Source organism: Petaurus breviceps, unplaced genomic scaffold (genome assembly GCF_028583685.1).
Source record: "Petaurus breviceps papuanus isolate PSGF00001 unplaced genomic scaffold, PetGlider_PUasm1.0 582, whole genome shotgun sequence".
NCBI lineage: Eukaryota > Metazoa > Chordata > Mammalia > Diprotodontia > Petauridae > Petaurus > Petaurus breviceps.
The window spans coordinates 5,020,583-5,042,037 of NW_027186390.1; the positions used below are offsets into that span (position 1 = coordinate 5,020,583).

The following is a 21,455-nucleotide window of genomic DNA, read 5'->3' on the forward strand; positions in this document are numbered from 1 at the left end:
TCTTCAAGAACAGAGTTTTAAAATATAAAAATAAAATAAAATGCTTTTCAAAAGAGAAAAAGAAATTTTTTTAAGTGTAGATGGAGTAAATGACAATTGTTACTGACTTCTCTTTTCACCCATAGCTGGACTGAGGTTTTTTTTTCTTCAGTAGTGTAATGCCTTCTTCACATCTTCTTCCAAAGCCCTACTATTGTAGGTATTATAAAATTTCAACATAAAAAAATCTTTTTTTTTAAAGCAATTGGGGTTAAGTATCTTTCTCAAGGTTACACAGCCAGTTATTTCTGGGTGTGGTGCTAAGTATTAGAGGCTGGATTCGATCCCAGGTCATCCTGACTCTGGGTCCGGTGCTCTTACTCACTGTGCCACCTGGCTGCCCCTAAGCAATTGGGGTTAAGTAACTTGCTCAAGATTACACAGCCAGGTGTTTCTGGGTGGGTGCTAAGTGTCTGAGCTCGGATTCGATCCCAGGTCATCCCAACTCTGGGGCCAATGCTCTTACTCGCTGTGCTACCTGGCCTCCCCAACATAAAAAAATCTTTAAGTTAAAAGCAGAGTTGTCTTTGTGAACTAATTTTTTTAAACTAAGCAACAGCTTCATAAAAATATCTTTTAACTTTTAGAAAAATCCCCAATTCCCAGCTAATAGCTGACCTAAATTAATAAGTGAGAGTCATAGAAAACTTACTTGTAAGAAAGGTCCACTGCTAATGGATTTGGAGGAGGGATAATAAGACCAACAGAGGGAACCAGCATATCTACGCCTCCTGGGCCAGTCACGTACCACTTGCTGCGTTCATTGTTGTCCTTTAAGATACATTCATCTCCCTTGTGCACTATTTTCTGTCACAAAAGCACAGAAGTATTTTTGCCTCTATTCATAGAATAATTTTTTTAAAAAAGCAGAATTGGATTTGACCTAAAAAGGTCATCTAGACCAGTTGTGTCAAACTCAAGTAGAATCAGACCCCTGAGGGCCACAAATTAACATCCATGTTTTACTGTATTTTTATTTATTTTGTTAAATATTTCCAATTGCAATTTAATTTGGTTCAGGCTGTATTCAGGAAAGTTTCAGGCCACATGTTTGACACCTCTGTGTAGTCCATAAGTACACATGACTTTTGTCCCTCTTTGACAAAGCTGTGGGGAAAGGGGGGAGGGGAGATTAAGAGATAAGAGGACAAAATGTTTCAGGTCATATGTTATGTAAGTATGTATGCGGGGGAAGGGTGGATAAAGTGGTCCTCCTCCATCAGTTATAGACATCATAATCATCTCCCTTTGAAATTAGAAATACCACCTTTTAACCCAATGCTAGCACATAATCGGTCCCTAGGTCCTAGAGCAGAGATGATAATTAGCTTTATTTTGATGTATATCAATCTCAAAATTCTTTCCAACTCCTCACCCTGGGCACCATACTTATTAATTTCCAAGTAAGCAGTCAGGACATTTCTGTTTAATAGATTAGCACTAAATTTCATTATTTTATTAGATATCACATTTTTCATACCAAAAAAACCAACAACACTGAAAGGTATTATCTAACTAATTGATTAAAATATGGAATTGCTCAATACTCAGTATCCTTACGTTTGCCAAGTAGCCTACAGAAAAACAAATATATTTAATTACTGCATACAATTTGTGTTAAACGCTCTTTTTTATTCAACTTAATAGTCTACCTCTCTATTACTTCTCTTTTAAGGTAATGTAGAAGAAAACATATATCTACACACACATTCAAGACTAATATTCCCTAAAGAAGTTCAATAATTATGTGCATCAGCAGAAAAAGTAAAACTACTTAGCTTATTTGCTAAATGACCCTTCCAGATATAAAAGCAAAACAATCCATTGTCAAGCTATTTGAAACTTCAGTTAAATGTTGGCCTCTTACTTGTGAATAGCCTATGCAGAAGAGAACTTTTTTTTTGCTTTTTTGGAGGGCAATTGGGGTTAAGTGACTTGCCCAAGGTCATATGGCTAGTTTTTGTGTTAAGTGTATGAGAATGGATTTGAACTCAGGTCCTCCTGACACCAGGGCTGGTGCTCTATTCACTGCGCCACCTACCCACCCCAAGAAGGGAACTTTTTAATCCTTCTCAACAATAGCCAGTCAGTACATACCTGGTCTTGTTTGTAGTCACATAGAGCCCTGAGGATGATGGGTTTATTGCTCCTGTAGTCTGGGTTCCGAGGTTTCAGCTGGACAATCTTCTTGGACTTGTTTACCAAGTTTTGTACCTGGCGCTTATATTCAAGGATCTTCTCTCGTTCTTTCTACAATTGTATTTTTTAAATCATATTTTGAAAATTAATAGCCTAAGAATTTTCTGGAAAAATATTTCAGATACATTAAAATAAAGTTATCATACACTGGCAAAATATTTACATTCACTATAAGATCACAAAATTTATTGTGGGTAGAATGAGAGCCTTTCACGATAAACCATCATATAAGCTACTTACCTGTGAATTAAAGGAGCAAAAAAGAATACCACAGTGTGGAAGGATTGCTTAAACTTCTAAGTATTCTTTTCCAAAGGATTTTTGAGGCTAAGAAATCACTGTTCTCTTTGTTTTCATTTTGGCATAAAACTTGCAAAGGGTCCAAACACTCTGAACCACATGACTTGTTAAAAATTGAACATGCAGAGAAATTCACATAATTTGATCTGTGAAAGATTAGGAATGCATGTATACCTAGGGATCTTATTTTATTTGTCTTGGGCTCTTTTACATATTAGTAATAGAACAGTAATCATGAGTAGTATGCTAAGTGAATGGAAGTCCTACTGCATTGCATTTTTTCTATTGCCAAAAATTTTATATTGATGATACCTCAAGTTCTTTGATCTGTTCCAATAAGCGCTGCAGTGACATATTCTTATCACAGGTATACTTCTTCCTGATGGAATCTTGTAGGCCCTTCAGGTAGGTTTCAGTTGCCTGAGCCTCTTCAAAAAACTGGAGAATGATAATCATAGTTAAATACTTTTTAAAGAGCATGAAAATGCAATAATTACTTTACAATAAATAGGATATAAATAGTTCTATAAGGTAATGTCCACATTTCATAGCATGAGAAAAGCAATTGATTTTTTTGTTGTTTATTCCTTTTTAGTAATATCCAACTCTTTATGATTCCGCTTGGGCTTTTCTTGGCAAAGATAATGGATTCATTTACCATTTCCTTCTCCAGTTCATTTTATAGATGAGGAAACTGAGGCAGGGTCAAGTGACTTGTCCAGGGTCACATTGCTAGTGTCTGAAGCCAGATTTGAACTCAAAAAGATAAGTCTTCCTGACTCCAGGTCTGGCACTCTATCCACTGCACCACCTAACTTCCCCAGAGCAATTGAAAGACAGCTAAAAAAAATATTAGCAAAAGGGGAATTTGTTTCAAGTCTAGATTGTCTACTCCTAATGTCTCAGAATGCCTTCCTTGCCTAAGAATCATTTGGTGACCTGGAAATACATACTCTTCAAAATCAAGAACAATTCATGTGTTTATGAATCATGGGTTTTTTTGCTTTTGCTCTTTAAAAACAGATTCAAGATATGAATCCCTAAAATAAGTTATCTGTTACTGACAAAGTGAAGCCTTACCTGAAAGTAGGCGCCATTTTCCTTGAGATGAACATCAATGCATTTGGTGATCTGAAGAATCCAACTCCACTGAGTCTGCAGAGTATCCATGTATGCCTGCAGAGAAAACAGGAGTGATTTAAAATGTCATTAAGCAGGCTAAAGCTGTTTTTCACTAATAGTGGCCAAAGGAACAAACCAGCACTTTTCAATTTGACTAGAAACTTAGGTAGTTGTTCATGATTTTAGTGCCAAATTAAATGAGCTTTTAAAACAAAAAAGAACTGTCCAACAGGCCCCAAATTTAACTTAGTTTTTAAAACCAGGCTTGATAAAGAGGTATAATATACTGGCATAGAACAAGAATTTAGAATATTTTGAATAGAGCTTTTATGTTAGTACAAGAGAACTCCACATATTCATCTTTTCCTTTTGTGGAGCTTATCAATTAGTCCCAGACACTGCAATATAAATGTCACATAAGAAGTCTACCTCTATTTTGTCTGAAGCAGGATGCTGGTTGAGGACGAGCTGGTCACTTTCTTGCTTAAGCTTGTTGAGTTCTTTTTCCTTAAGTTCCAACTGGCTCATTCGTATCTAGGAAGACAAGACCAACAACAAACAAACTCTTTAAAAGGAGTCATCCTTCAGCATTCCATTTCTATCATTGTTTGTTTGTTTTTTTTAAATAATGGTAGAGACAAACTGAGTTTTCTTAGCAACTTAAAAGCTCCTGAATTATCAATGAACTCTGAGTCAGTTCTTTCTAAATTTTAATAATAATAATAATAGCATTTCATTCACCTCCAGAGAAAGAACTGATTTGAGTTTGAATGCAGATTAAAGCATACTTTTTAGAATTTCTTTATTCTTCTTGGTTTTTCGGTCTGCATTTTCTTTTACAACATGGCTAATATGGAAATGTTTTATGTGCTTACACATGTATAATCTATATGAAATTGCTTGCCTTCTTAAGAAGGGGAATGGAGAAAGAGAATTTGTAACTCAAAATTCTTTTTAAATAAATTAAAAAATTTTTGTATACATGTAATTGAGAGAAAAAAATTAAACATAAAAAGTTCTAGACATCATAAGCGTGAATGGATCTTTCTTTAAAAAAAATAGCATTTAGGGGCGACCAGGTAGCACAGTAAGTAATAGCACCGGCCCCAGAGTTGGGATGACCTAGGATCGAATCCAGGCTCAGATACTTACCACCACACCCAGAAATAACTGGCCGTGTAACCTTGAGCAAGTTACTTAACCCCAATTGCTTAAAAAAAATAGCATTTATATAGCACTTATTACATGCCAGGCAATGTGCTAATTTCTTTTTATAAATATCTCATTTGATCCTCACAACAACCTTGGGAAGTAAGTTTTATTATTATTCTCTTTTTACAGATGAAGAAACTATGGCAATTAAATTTGTTACTCAAGGTCACACAGCTATTAAGTATCTGATGCTAAATTTGAACTCAAATCTTCTCTACTCCAAACCCATGGCTGTATCCCCTGAACCATCTAGCTGGCTAGATTGACTACTATGATATTAACCACTACCTTTTCTACTTAAGTCACCAAAAAGTCACATCAAGTGAATAGCTTTTTGATAACCATTAGTCTGGAATATAAATAGCTTAACCAGAGAGGAAAGGCATCTAGTGTCTATTATTATCAATTATCATATCCTTCTATTCAGCATTTCTAGGATGAAATACTGAGAAAATTTAGGCAGGGTGGGGAGGGGACAGTCAGAGAAGGGAAGTGCACTTACCGAGAAAGCCTCCTGTTTCTGGGCAATATTTGTGTTTTTATCACTCCAATCATAAAGTAGCTCCTCTTCCTCACAGTCATTGATCCACATGATCTCACGGGAAGTGGCCTGGATGATACTTTGAAGCTGACGAAGGTGATCCATCCTTTCAAAGGATGCTTTCTGCAAGATTTCAAAACACATCAGTTCAATGATTAAATGCAGAATTATACAAAACTTTCAGTTGATGACCCTCTTTGGGGTCAAAAACTCATTTAAAAATAACTGTGGCCTCACTCACTAATTTAAAAAATTAAGCTAAAGTGTACTAGGCAATGTCATACCATGGATAGGGTATATGACTTCATTGGTCTAGGGAACTCAGAAGAAGAAACACCCTCTACCAATTCACATGGGCATCTTTTCTACAACTTATAGTCTTTAGAAAGTTGCCTTGAGCACTAAGACCTGCCCGGGGTCACACAGCCATCTGTGTTGCTTATAAGACCACTATAAGTTTTAAGTCCATTATGCTATAACACTTCCCAGTGTCTAATGCTCACCTCAATAAGGAATGATGCTGTGGTTTTAAAAGCTACAAAACACTTCTGTTCAGTAGTATCTTTCTTCACTCATCTAGATTCAGCTACTGGTAAAATTCAATTACCCAGTGAAATACCATGTTTTAAACAACAAAAAGATGAATAGGCTTTGTAATATGGACTTCTCTGGCCATAAAATCACCTGTGGTCACCTGTACCATCCTTTCTCATTGCTAAAGAGGATATGCTGGTGTCACAAGACTGTTGCCATTGAGGAAGTGACCATGAAAGCACAAATAATAAGTACCTGCTTTATGGTATTCTTCAGGGTTTACAAAATACTTTGTATTATTTGATCCTCATAGCTCTAAATTTTAATAATAATAGCTAGCATTTATATAGTGTGTCAAGCACTTTTTATGAATATTATCTCAATGATTCTCACAACAACCCTGGAAGATAGGTGCTTTAAGTGACTTGTCCAAGGTCATACAACTAATAAGTATCTGAGGTTGGATTTTAATTCAGGTCTATTTTATAGATGAGGAAACTGAGGCATAGAGGGGTTAAATGACTTGTCTATGGGTTACATAGCAAGTAAGAGTTGAAGGTTAGACTTGGACCCAGGTTATTATGACTCCAAGGCAAGCATGCTATCCATTACACCATGTTGAATAGTGGGTATTATTGTCTTATAGAAAGACTATGAGAATCAAATGTAAACATTCCCTTCACTGTTAAGGAACATGTCGCTATCATGTAATGATGGTAAAATAAACCACACAGAAATCAGAAACTCTTTAGCTATTTTTTTCCTTTTCTATACAAAAGGACTAGGAATACAAGGCAAAGGTTGAAAAACTTCATTAACTTTATTTCACCTACCCATGGTTAGCAACTGTTTTAATAATCCCTATCATCATATTCATTTATCAAGTACCTAGTTAGAAAGAGAACTGTGTGTGAGCAATTTGCTCAAATTTAATTTCTGAAGTGAATTCTTCAATAAATACAAAATGATAATCTTTTTTTTTTTTAAAAAAAGCAATTAGGGTTAAGTAACTTGCTCAAGGTTACACGGCCAGTTATTTCTGGGTGTGGTGCTGAGTATCTGAGCCCAGATTTACAAAATGATAATCTAATAGAATTGTAAGACATTTATGATGTTCCCAATAGCAATACCCTCTACTGAACATAAACATGATTTACTTGTACTTGAGAAAAACATGTGCTTACCACAAGGTGTTCATATTCTTCCTCCAGTTGATATATTGCAGATTTCTCACGCTTGAGGAAAATAAAAGGAGTTATTATTCAATGCTCCCTGTGAATTCAGTCCTGGCATTATTCCTGATCTCCTCTTTCTCAGGTTTGGCTTCAGACTCTTTCCATCCAACAGAGTGTTGGTTCTATGTGTGAAAAAATCTTTCAACCACAGTTAAATTAGTTGTACCCAGATAATTTGCCTGAAATCACTTTCATGAGCCTAAATGCAATAAAGCACTTAGAGATTTATTTTTTCCAAGGTAGAAAACATGAGTAGGATTGTTTTCTCATCCCCTCCTATCTTAGAAAGAAGATGGACATATTATCTTGAAAGTATAATAGTAGCCAGGAAAGTTAGAATTCAAAATAATAATAATAAAAGGCTAAACCTTTAGTATCTCTTACCCCAAGTAAAAGTAGTAATTTAAATGGTCAAATGGAAGCAGACAAATATTTGTTTTAATTCCTTTTTATCCAATTAGTTTCTTCTAATTTTCAGTGAATAATGGAAAGGAGTTGTGAAAAGAGATTGTTTAGTATGAATACCATAGTCCCTACTAAGTAAAAAATTTGCCAAAGATGCAGAAGTAACCCATCATGCTCACTGTATGTACTTCATTTCCAAAAGTTCTTTCCTACTCATAAAACACTGAATTATTTGCCCAAACACAACAGAGGCAACCTGACTGTGTTTGTGACATTTAAAAAATTCCAATTTAAATGCTATTTGTGCCATGTGATATTAAACAATTCCACTTCCCCATGTGTGAAGTGAGATTCTACAAATACATCACCAGGTCAGAATGGTAATAATCATAAACTAATATTATTTACAAGACTTTGTAGACCTAAGAGACATCACCCACCCTCCCAATAAACATATTTTTAAAAGAAAGCATGTAAAAGGTAGTACCAGATCGGCCTTAATTTTATCCAGCTGCCAGCGGTAGTCTCCAATGGCATTGTGGATGACTCTGTGGCTATTGATATGTTGCTCTACAGATGCTAAGTCGACACCCCATTGTACTAAATCCATCTCCGCCTAGGAAAGAAAAAAAGGAACATGTCCCTTCATCTCGAGCTCCTCAAGTGAAAGGCACATCTTCCCTATTACAAGAAAGTCTCAAAATACATGGAGGAGTGGGGTATAGTAACAGGGAACAGGTATAGTAACAAAAACTTTACATAAAATAAGACACGTTTTTTTCATCCTTGAAGACAAGATACTTTAGAATATAAAATAATTTCTAAAACTAATATATTTAAATATCCCAGAATTCCCAAGGATTTTCAACAGTTACTGTGGGGGCTCCCTAGAACTTCCTAAGACAAACATGATCTCAACTTCTAGGGACTGCCCAGGAAGATCATTCACGAAATTGTCTCCACGGAAGAATACTTATGTTTCTTTGTTGTTGTTGTTTTTATTATTATTAAAATTTACTCTACCACTGATTCAGATATTATTGGTATATAATATAGATATATAGACATATATGGATATATGTAGGTAGAGGTCTATCTATAGATAGATAGGTAATATAGATTAAGTTATTATATGAAGCACAATATGAAGTTTTCCATCATAGCATGTAATTTAAGGTGCTGTCTGGTAATAAATTTATATACCTGTAATATATGAAACAGTGGCAGGCCAAAAGAATAAACCACATCATAGATACAGGATTCTAGTTGATTTTTTTCTAATATCTTCCCCTACCATATATATATAAAATGTGTATATTGTTCAGGCATTTTTCAGTTGTCTGACTCTTCATGACTCATTAGGGGTTTTCTTAGTAAAGATACTAGAAGGGTTTGCCATTTCCTTCTCCAGCTCATTTTACAGATGAGAAACTGAGGCAAACAGGGTTAAGTGGCTTGCCCAGGGTCACACAGCTATTAGGTGTCTGAAACCAGACTCTGGAAGATTCCAGGCCCAAAACTCTTATCTACTGTCCCATCTAGCTGCCATGTATATAATATATATTATGTAACAATGATGTAAAATAACATGTATAATTAAATATATCATATACATGCACAAACATGTGCATACACATATAATATGTAAACATATATAAAATATATACATGAATATGTTTGTGTGCCTGCATACATCATTTGCAAACTATCAAGTCATCATGACTTAATTTGCTATGCAAATCTTTTCAGTTGAGGGCTGAATTTCAGGATTTAGCAAAAACAACTTCCATACCCACTGTGCTAAGCCACACCTGTGCTCAAATAAACCTGGCAAGCTTTCAAAAAGTGGAGCCATTTCAGAGTCCTACATCTAAACATTACAAAGGACTTTGACCCTTTCTCAATGAGCTAGAGAAAGCCTTCAAAAGAGTCTAGCTGCACAATATACTAAAATGGTCATGCAGTGGCCCCATTCCAAGCTTGATCTTCTCAATAATTGCCAACCTTGGGGAATTTAACTGAGCCGCATGGAATCTGAGTCTTCTATCGGTGGAATACCAAATAAAGAAAGACAAAACAAAACCCTTATAAAGGGGAAAACGCCAAGTATGATCTTCCAGGAACTGTGCTGTTAGAGAAAGAGATCTTTAAAACTGGGCACAGAAACAGTCTCTAGGGACTGAAATACAGAATACAGAGCTGTGTTCTTGGGGAGGGACAGGCAAGGAAGTACAGCAAAAGAGAGAATGCTGGGGCAAAGCACCAAGTAAATAGTAAGATAACTTTCCCTTGGAGGTGGGAATAGTCTGAATAGTTATTCAGAGACTGACAGGCTCATTAGGTGTCTACTGATAATCCCAGTGACATTAGCCATTTTAAAAGAGGAAACAGTGTTCATTTGCTAATGCAATTTTCTCCAGCTTATAAAATGGTAGACTTTTGCTACAAGGGTATTTCTATAAAGTTAAATTAGACAGCTTGTAGAGGAGCTACTGCTGACTAAAAACTAAAGAACTGGGTCAGAATGATTATAGAAAATCAAATTTCTGTAAATTTCAACCTCACTTTCTAAGTTATATTCATGATATTGCCCATTACGGGTTAAGAAAAATATAACTAACCTACTTTACAGGGACCGTGGCCTGAAACTGTAATCAAAAACATTAAAATTGCTGCTATAGTCTGCAAGTGACTTAATGCACTACTTAGACTTTGAGCCCAGGGTCAAAGCCATCCATTTCCATGAAGACCCCCTTTGTTACTCTATATCTATTTACTGATTTATGACACTGATTAGTAACAAAATTCTCTTCTAGTTGTACACTAATTATGTTTGCAAGTGCTCAATTCTTCCCCTCCCCTTCTATTTATCACTATATATCTCTCCCTCTTCTGAATTCCTACAGTATTTGCTGCATGTAACACTCATTGGATAGCTGATCATACACCAAGTTATTTAGTTTTTCATGTATGTATTCCCTCTTTTACCTCTTTGTAATCTCCACAGTGTGGAGCACTATGCCATGCATGTTGCAGATGCTGAGAAAAACTGTGTTTTCAGTGGGGAGAGGTTTGACTGGATGAAAAGTTCATCGACCAGAGAGTATCACATCAGAACATTTTAAAATAGTTGCAGGTTGTTGTTGTTCAATCGTGCCCAACTCTTTGTGACCCCATCTGGGGTTTTCTTAGCAAAGATAGTGGAGTGCTTTGCTATTTCCTTTTCAAGTTCATTTTATAGATGAGGAAACTGAGGCAAATAGGGTTAGGTGACTTGCCACACAGCTAGTAAGTGTCTGAGGCCAGATTTGAACTCACGAAAATGAATCTTCCTGACTTCAGGCCCAGAACTCTATCCACTGAACCACCTAGCTGTCCCGGGTGCAGATTAACATCTGTTAAATTTGTTATGGGGCAGAGACAGAGACTGGACCTGTGACTTCATTGGTCTAGGTCACTTTAGGCTACTTAAAGTCCTCTACTCACTCTGGTCAACACCTTCTCTGAAATGCATTGTCTTAGAGAATTGCATAAAGCATTGAGAGGTTAAGTGACTTGCCTAGGGTCACATAATTATTATGGCAGATACAGGGTTTGAACTCAGATCCTCATGATTCAGAGGCCAGCTTTCTATGCTCTACACCATATTACCTCTTATAAATAGTGTCATGACACTGATTAATAACAAGATTCTCTTGTAGATATAGACCAATTACATTTGTAAATGCTCAATCTCTGCCCCATCGTTTCTGAGTTATACACCTATTTCTGAGAATTACAGTTCATCAACAGTAGATTGCCAAAAGAAATCCCCAACACCTTCATTATGGCAACTGGTTGATGATAACTGTGAAAGCAATGAATATTTAAAATAACAAAATACTAACAAGGGTAAAAACTCCTATTTTATAGACATTCCAGATCTAGGGAATGGGTCAGAGTATATTTTAATTTTCATTATTTTACTTCACTCCTACTCTAGTGACTTAATGACTGCATGAAAAAACAATGTCATATCATAAATATAAGGTAATCAACCAACAAGCCCAAACTAGAATATCTGTTTTTAATGCAAACTGAGCTCATCCAATTTGTTAATATCCTAAACAATCCTCTGCAGTTGTTTAAAAAGCAAACTCAAATTTATCATAGAAACAAAGCAAGGCAAACTCTTTAAAAAAAATTAGTGCCTTAAGATATCAGTGGGCATACCCCTATGACTTTTTTTTATCCTACAATCTGTGGTAGATAATTATGCATTAAGTATGATAATAAAATAATAACAATGATTCCATAAGCAATTCACAGAAATCAGTGTTCTCATATTATGTTAATGGACAGATACATACGGATTCTCCATGCATATATATATAAAATAGCAATGATGTAGGCTGATGCTAGGTCTATTTAAGTAGCTACATTTTTTAAAACAATTCCCCACCTTTATTCTTGATCTATAAAATCTAGACTTAATAAAGGGGTTTTAACATTGCATAGCAAAAGTTATCATTAACTATTCTAGATGGAGCTGAGCTAATAGTAAATAAAAATAAATGGAAAACAGGTCTTACAGATAAGACCAGAGCAGATTTTCAAGTTTACTATCCCCCTACATCAATAGTCAAACAAGGTCATTTCTACAGGACTATATAAGACTGAGACTTTGTATATACAAAAACCTCCTATGATTGATTCTGACATCTCTGACCTATGTACAAGAGGACAGATCTAGGTTAATATATTCTTCTTACTGGAAGTGAATTAAACTCATTTATAAATGGCTTGTAAAGGGAAGAATACTACAAGCTATAAACACTAAAAATCCCTGCTTCAGTATACAATCTTGATTTTGCTATATGATCTCAGCATTCATTACAATATATGCATGCACAATGTGGTCTCTGACCCTATTCAATCTCATTTACCAAAAAAATACTATTTAAGGACCCTGCTTTGTGGTTTATAAGGACCAGATTAATAAATTCCCACAGAAAAATTCTTACCCTTTGTTGTCTCATCCATCCCAAACAATCACTGGTGAGGCGCTTGGTAAATTCATCCCACCCGGAGCCACTCTGACAAGTGTATCCTCCACCACCCCTGGAGCTGGCCTTTCTTACTCGGGGAGCACTGATAGCTTTATAAAGGGCACGCATTTGCTCCTGAAGCTGGAGTAATCTAAAAGGAAAAGGAAACAATTAGGCAAGGTCAGGAAGATATTCTAGAGTCTCCTTCCTCTGAGCGCTAGCAATGCCTAAATTTGCCTATCCACATCATGAATACCTGAACTAAACCTTTCTCAAAATATTACAAAACTAAATCCTCAAGATAATCATTAAAGCATGAAGCAATATCACGGAAAAAATAACTGTCACTGGCCAAACTGGTGGAACCTTTTTCTCTTTAATCTCAAGATTCATTCTTTGGTCGTTTGTTCTCATGAGACACAAAGTCAGTCTATAAATCACTGGAATGACTTTTTTCAAATAGAAGAATCTCATTTTGTAAACTTCATTCTCAAGAAGTCAAGAGCAAAGAATGAGAAACAAAGTGTATCCCTTTAAATGGTGGAATTACTAAACAAATTGTGGTAAGTGAATGTAACTGTGCTATAAGAAGTGATAAATGAGGTATACAAAGAAGTATAGGAAGATTTACATAAACTGATGTAAAGTGAAGAAGCAGATCCAGGAAAATGACACACACAATGACAACAATGTAAATGGAGGAAGGAAAAATTAAACTGAATGCCATTTAACCTATGATCAAGCTTGACCAGAAGGAAGAGATGAAAAAAAAAAAAGGCACGTCCATCCTTTCATTGAAGACTAGAGAGACTACAAATATGAAACATTGTAGATACTGTCAGGCTCTGGTGGTGTGATGATGAATTTTTCAGACCTGATTTTTTTTTTCTTTTTCTCTCTTTTAAAAAATTCTTTGCTACCAAGGATGGCTGTCTAAATAGCAAAGGGGAGAGTGATATGTTTGGAAATGAAGGTGATATAAGAACAAATATATCAATAAAGATTTTTTTAATGTAAAAAAGAACTCAAGTACACAGTCAACAGCATCCACTGTCTTCTGAATAAATGTTTATAAGCTCTCTTATTAAAAATTAAACAAAACAAAAAGTGAGCCATTGTTACTTTTCAAATCTAAAAACCAGACTTTACCATTGGCACCTGAATCAAGATAAAGTGTTTGCCCCTTCTGGAGAAGTCATTTTAGTTTTATTTGAGAGTTGATTCACAACTTCACTGAAAAACAGATCCATTCTATGTCTATCTTAGGGGCATTTCAGATGATGTATGTTAAAGACATCCAAAGCAGATAAACATAAGAGAAATACTTCTTTCAGTCAGAATAGCTGTATACTAGAGGTTTTAACTTCCTTAAAGGAAGCATCCCTTTTCACTGAAAACATGTGCCATGGGAAAATTAACTATATAAATGAAGTTGCTAAAATTTCTTGGACTTTTTTAATGAAGGAATCTAGGACTTCTGAACACTCAACATTTGCAATACCTTTTTTGATAGGCATCACAAGGTTGGCCCATTTGCCGCATCTCTCTGATTAGGCTGTCAGTGATTTCCATTTGGTCATTGGCCTGAGAAAAACATTCATCCAATTCTCTACTTCGACCCAGCTGTATGCCATCTCCATATTTCAGCTCCTGAGAGAAAGAATGGACATAATTGATATAAACATCCCAAGAGGAAACTCATGTATGCTAATTTAAGCAGATAGCACTACTTAATTTGTTCTTTATAAGTATTGGCAAATGTCATATATTTTCCCCAGCTAACTGCACCAAATTCTTAAAAGAAAATAATTTTGGTGATTTGATAGGTGGGAGGAGGAGAAAGAAACCCAATTTTACACCATGAAAATTTATTAGCCAGCAACTTTTACATAGTTGCTTGAAGTTTCACTAGCTTTTCAAAAACGACTTATAACTTGAATATCTCCTGTATGTCCATGAGCTAAAGACTCATCTGTCATTCATTAGGATCTCCCACTGAATGAGATGGGGCAGCTAGTATAGAGTGCCAGACCTGAAGTCAGGAAGACTCATCTTCCTTACTCCAAAGCTGGCCTCTGACACTTACTAACTCTAACTCTGGGTAAGTCACTTAACCCTATTTGCCCCAGTTTCCTATTCTGTCAAATGAGCTGAAGAAGAAAATGGCAAACTAGTCCAGTATCTTTGCCAAAAAACCCTAAAAGGAATCACAAAGCATCAGACATGATTGAAAGTGACTAAACAAAAAAGCAACAAACAACATCAAATGAGAAATACACTGGAGTGAGGAGGACAACATGAAGGCTTCCTTGTAACTATGGGTGCCAATTCAACACAAGATTTGTTCATTTACTCTTATTTAGTGATCTTAGAATTCAACTAGTCCAATATTAGCATTCAAAGGGGAAGAAAAATTAAGCTTAACAAGGTGAATTACTTGTTCAAGGTCACACAGACAGTTAGTGGTCACATCAGCACTTGAATCCAGAGCCACTGACTCCAAATCCTAAATTTTTTCTATTGTATCAATAATAGGCATTATTGACAGACTCTTTAGCAGACAAAATCATCCCACTTCACTTTTATTTTTTAAATGTCAATAAGTCACATTTATTGACATCAACCCCAGTGGCTTTGATTCACTATTTATGTAATACAAAATCAATACATAAATCAAATGCGGGTAATTAAACAGTTCCATACATTTCTATTTTGATATCTCTATCCAATTCCTTCTACTGAATGACTTTTCCCCCCTCTCTACTAAGAAGTCATGCAGTATTTTATCATGCCTACAAGCTTTCCTAAGAAAAAGAAAATGTGCAGTGGTGTCACCTATACCAGTCATTTTTTACTTCTTAAACAAAAAAGCTGTCTCTCCCCTAAGTCAAAAGGGCAGACAGTTATGTCATTTCAGTGTCATGAATGACCTTATTTTGGAATTATTCTCTTCCTTGTTTTAATTCATATGTTTTGGACATATGCCAATGATAGATTTGGGGTGGAGAGAGAAGATAAATGAAATTCTTGACGTCCCTAAATGGAAAAGAGAACAGCCACAAAGAACATGTGACTGATTTCCACACAAGTCTAAGTAAATATCACTAGCGGCACACACGGAGACCTCAGTTTGATTGCATACTCCTCCATTCTACTATAAAAGAAAGATGAGCTTATATGTATACATAGCTGGATACATGGAAAAAGTACAATTCAGACTTGGAATTCTTCTCTTTTTTGAACCAAGCCTTACTTTTACATCTTTATTCCAAATTTAAACTTTAAATATATTAGTAACTACAGCTATTCATGATTCCTCCAATAAGATTGGGGGGAAATCATGAAAGACATGATGGCAGGTACATTTTTATTACCAAACACAGTAATACAACAATAATAGTCATGGTGGTTGTAAAGAATTTTTAAAGCTATGCTGTGTGTTCATCATTAAACCATCCCCAAGGACATTAGCTCCATCTAAAGGATAACATTCAGGAGGTGAATTTTGATATCATAGTATTATATTTCAAACTATCAAAGCAGATGCATTAATCAAAGGACAAATCCAAATCCATACCCATAATAGAATTGATTTGCTGCACTTCAAACTGAACCCAAATATTTTTTATGAACAAAACCAAAGCTGAAATAGTAAAAATAAAATGTTTTGTGAATTACTTAACTACTTAATGAACCATATCAATGTCTTAAAAATGTATTTTTTAGGATTTAACATGATCCAGAAAAAGTAAAGCATTCTCAACTGAAATTTCTGAATTCAAAGACATTGCCTGATCCTGAATAGCAGGTTAAATATGAAAAAAAAATTAGGCTATTTCTACAATGTGCTATAAAAGGTCAGGATATTTGGGGATTTGTTAGTTAAACATATAATTCTGTGTTAACAGCTTTTATTGATTCAAAAAAATAAACAATCTCACACTGTTTTGCTCAATCCCTCACCCACGAATGGTTTTGTTAACCAGCCTATAGTTGCTTCCTTCTTATATAGGGATTTTATGCAGAGAATGAATGTCCTCTCCTTCCTCTCTGATTTCCAGCAACCTATTTCCACTGAGGTCAATATATTCATGGGAAATAATGTAAGAATGAAGGATTTTTCAAATAATAAATGAAACCAATAAACCAGAATATCAAAATAGTCTCTAAACTAAATGAATATTTTATTTAAAGTTCTTTCCAGATGTAAAATTCTGTGAATTGAAACTGGTCTCATATTTGTTAGGCAATATATCAAACCTAGCACATATTTAGTTTAATGAGTTAACATGAAAACTTAAGTAAGAAGATACAAATTCCACTCCAGTCTGATCCATAAAAGGGCAGTTTCCTTTATGAGGTCATCTGTAAGAAGTCTGCTGAAATAGTTTGGTAATGTCTAATGGGACAGAGTAACAGAAGTTCCTCTACAGATTTTGGTAAAGATAAATAAAGAGAACTCACAGGTTGAACAATGAGCTCAGCTCGCATCAAGCAGTCAGCACAGTTCTGCAGAAGCTCCTGTATCGTATTCTGGTTCTGGTGTCTGGACATTGTGCCACCAGTTTGACTAATAAAGCAACAGAAAAAGGGAGAAAGGAATGATAGCATTAAATAAAAAAGGCAACAAAATTATTATAAATTATATAATACATATTCCCACATAATAAAGTTCTTCTTGAGATTAGATACCACTTTTCTTCATGGTGAATCATAATGTTGAATCCACAACATCATAAATCCCACTATAAGAACAGAATAGGCTACAATAAATAAGCAAGACAACTTTAGGAACAAAGGAACTGAAGAAAAATCTGACTGATGAGTGAAAAAGTGCTTTCATTCAACAATGGCAGCCAGAAAAACAAGAGTAAAAAAAATTGGGGAAGGGCAAAAGGAAAAGCACTGGCCAATTAAATTTGTCCTTAATGTAGAAAAAGTTATAAAATATTCTTCCAGATTCACCATAGGGTAAATATCTTTCTTTTAAGGGAACACCCACCCAAGTATACATATATTTCTAATTTGGCACTCTTTGGGATCAAATATATTGGAACCTGGTAATGATGCTACCAACTATATCTTTTAGTAAAATGTACCACTATACACAAGAGGCCTCTTTATCCCATTGTATAATTAAGACTATAGGCTAATATAGAGTTTTTACTTTTACAATTATTAAAAGACATCATGAAATAACTGCATCTGCTACAGTTTAATGTAAGAGGAATGCAAGGCACACCCCAAAATGGCTCAAGATGAATGTAGCATCTCATATTAGTAGAGCACAAATTAACACTATCAGAACAGCACCGACTATTTCTATTCACTCTCCTTTATGTTCTGCCCCTCCTATACTCCCAGTGCCAATCCTTCCACAAAAATCACATATACCATATAAAGAAACAGGACTGATTTTTTTCTTCATCACCAGGTTTTTGTCTTCCCCCTGGGGAATATATCTTTCCAACAGACTAGCAATAGTTGGATCCTCTAGCTAGGAACAACTGCACTTCTAAAACAATAAAAACAGACAAACTCAGACTGAGTTCATAATCAATCATCCACCAATAAAAGCCAAAAAGAAATCTCCATTAGTGAAGTGCCATGTAAGGGAATGGACAGGGATATAGCTGAGATTTCAAAACCACTTTAAAATTTTTTTTATTGAAATCATCCTTGATTTATTTTATTTTATTTGCTTTTTGGAGGGGGGAGGGCAGGGCAATTTGGGGTTAAGTGACTTGTCCAAGGTCACATGGCTAGTAAGACCACTTTAAAATTTGCAAAATATTTTACATATATTATTTCACGCAAGCCTCACAACAACTCTCTGAGATAGGTATTACTTATCGCTATTTTATTTGAAGCCTAGAAGGCATAGGTGGCTTGCCCATAGTGAAGTCAAATATGAAGACAGGTTTTCCTAATTCCAAGTTCAGTATTCTTCTACAGATCTTACTTCTCTGTAAATAACGAATAGACTGTTAAGTTTAGCTAAAAGAAAGCATAAACTACTGAAAAAAAATGTGCTCAAAAAATAGTCATGTGAAATGCAATGCTATTCCATTATAATCCAGTGTTACTAGTCCTAAATTTGATTTCTGATATTTTCTGGGGGAAAAAAAAAACCTTTTCACAATCACAATGGTTATCCTTAGCACACCGAAGAACCATGAAAAAACTGGACATCAGTCATGTTGTTTCATGATATTCAAATGACAATTACATCCATTCTATTTTCGTACTGGATTTTATATTATCCTTTTGTATCAATGAAGTCATTCTCCTGTATTCTTAGTTATATAAACTGCCTGGAAAATTTTTATCGCTGCTCAAAGCTAATAAGTCTGCACTTGCTGTCTCAACTTGCACAAAATTCCAACTGACTTCTGAATCATAACGCTTTCTGTTCTTCATAACAAAATAGACCTTTCATGTGAAAATCTTTTTAGTTCTTACAGAGATAAAGAAAACTGTTGAAGCCTGTCTTAGAGTGGTAGGAATCCAAAAGGATTTATGTAATTTCACAAGTCAAAGAATATTTACTTACTTTCCCTAGTAGAATGGGAGTCCCTTGAGTTCAATAATTGTCTCACTTTCTATATTTGAATCTCTAAAAACCTAATACAGTGCCTGGCACAAAATAGAAGTTTAATAAATGCTTGTTGGTAAATTACTAACTGTGGGGAGGGAATAGTGGTATCTTCTAGGAGTACTTTTAGAAATATCTTTATTTCTAAATTCTTTGCCTTATTATTTTTAGTGAATTATACCAGAGGTGCTATTTCTAACCATATAAATCAATCATGGCTGAAAAGACCTCTGAAGTAGAATTCTTCATTTTACAGATAAGGTTGTAGAAAGTCTAAATGACATCCCAAGTAAGATAGCTTTGATTGATCAACAAGCATTTATTAGGTATCTGCTCTGTGTCAAACAGACTCTGACTAGTGACTAAGGACACAAAGGCAAAAAAAAGAAAACAACCCCTCCTCTCAAGTAGAGCTTCCATCTATCCTCCAACTCTGGACCACAGCCCTGTCCACTGTATCATGCTGGGAAATGAAAGGGGGCTTTCATAGACTGGAACAGTCAAGGTCTCTTAGAAGATCAAAAATACTTTACTACTGAGTAAATCTTCTGAAAGAAATATGAGAGGCCCATGTCACTTGGGTGCAAATACTGGTAAAGCACCGGAATTCAATGGCTAAAAGTTTTTGCCACAGAGATAGGAGAGTGGATAGAGCACTGAATTAGGAGAGAGGACATTTAGCTTTTCATGTTGACTCCACCACTAATAATCTTGGAACATTTCCAACCAGCTTCACTCTGGGCCTCTATCTTTTGTCTTTTTAAATTTTATTACGAAACAACGAACACCAAATACAATGGGCATCTCCATTAACATAGTAAAAGAAAAAAAATGATCTCTATTACACACAATTTGCATTTCTTTTTAAGTATGGGATAAATGCAACAAGTAGCTTTCAAAACTGTCCTGTTTGTGCTTCTTTCTGGCCTTTCTACTGTGTGCTAATTTTTTTTTATGTCTTAAAGACCTTTGTCTCTTTTTTCTTTTATTACCTTTCCCCTATACTCTATCACAATTTTACCCCTTTCTATAAGGGAAAAAAGGAAAAAGGAAACAAAAAAGAAAAAGAAACAGGCCTCTGTTTTCCTATTTGTGAAAAAAGAGATTGGACAAAATGACCTTTAAGACCGTTCTGTGTCCTAATGTTCTTTGATTTATTTTACCAAGAGAAAAAGTCTCAAATTATGCAGTTTCCATCTCCCTGAAGAAAAGCCAAGTTTTAAGGTACATTAAGGAAAGAGAGAGGGACTCAAAGCAATTACAATGCTACTGGCTGATGTAGTCTTTCTGGTAACTATTTAAGGATTAGGGAGCAGAAGAAAGTCTTGTTTTACATATTAGCAGATTTTTATTTTATTGCTATTTTCTAAGCAGCTAATTTACTGCCAAAGACTAACGAGGTTTTAGTAAAAATTTTAGTAAAAATGGGGAAACAAACCCAGTTCTATCAGTCTTTATGCTTAAATTCCCAAAAATTCCTCGTGTCTAGAAAGGACATTTATATCTGACAATCCTTAATTTAAAATGCTCAGAAAGAGTCTCTACATATAATGATGTATATGGTTGTTCAGTCATGTCTGCCTTTTCATAACTTCATGGACCACACAGGGTTTTCTTGACAAAGATAATGAATTGGTTTGCCAGTTTCTGCTCCAGTGGATTAAGGCAAACAGAAGTTAAGTGATTTGTCCAGGGTCACACAGCTAGTAAATGTCTGAGATCAAATTTGGACTCAGGACTTCCTGACTCCAGGCCCAGTTTAATGTCATAATATTATATTTCATAGTATGTGTTTTATCCACTGAACCACCCAGTTGCCTGATAATGATGTATGTATGCACCAGTAAGATTATAAATTTAGATAATACTTCCTTTTGCTAGAAAAAATGGGGGGGGGGGAGAGGAAAGGGCCAGTAACTCAGGTTACCAGGAAATATATTGTTAGAACAATAAACTGATTAAGAGTAGAAAAAAAATCAATCATCAAATAAAGGCAGTTGATGTGCAGTGGAGAGAATCTGATCTTGAGAAACAGAAACACCTGAGTTCATATTTGACCTGAAACATTTACTAGCTGTATGACCCTGGGCAGATCACATAACCTGTTCACTTCAGCTTCCTCAGCTGTAAAATGGACGTAAATAATAGCACCTACCTACCAGGCTGTTGAGAAAATGTTTGTTAAAAGTGCTTAGCACAGTGTCTGACACATAGTAGGTACTATACAAATGCTTATTCTCTTCTCC

At 35.2% G+C, this 21,455-nt stretch overlaps 1 protein-coding gene across 2 annotated transcripts in view; it reads right to left on the bottom strand.

Annotated features, from left to right (window-relative positions):
• The window catches only part of DSP (desmoplakin), a 54,758-nt gene that overhangs the window by 20,455 nt on the left and 12,848 nt on the right, over positions 1-21,455 (bottom strand). For both annotated transcript variants that reach the window (XM_069103525.1, XM_069103524.1), the window contains exons 2-12: positions 17,079-17,184; positions 14,116-14,264; positions 12,591-12,765; positions 8,075-8,203; positions 7,132-7,182; positions 5,375-5,536; positions 4,090-4,194; positions 3,619-3,714; positions 2,851-2,976; positions 2,137-2,289; positions 692-846 (exon numbers count right to left, since the gene is read on the bottom strand). In XM_069103525.1, coding sequence (XP_068959626.1) covers positions 692-846; positions 2,137-2,289; positions 2,851-2,976; positions 3,619-3,714; positions 4,090-4,194; positions 5,375-5,536; positions 7,132-7,182; positions 8,075-8,203; positions 12,591-12,765; positions 14,116-14,264; positions 17,079-17,184 — 1,407 coding nt within the window. The remainder of the gene's footprint in view (positions 1-691; positions 847-2,136; positions 2,290-2,850; positions 2,977-3,618; positions 3,715-4,089; positions 4,195-5,374; positions 5,537-7,131; positions 7,183-8,074; positions 8,204-12,590; positions 12,766-14,115; positions 14,265-17,078; positions 17,185-21,455) is intronic.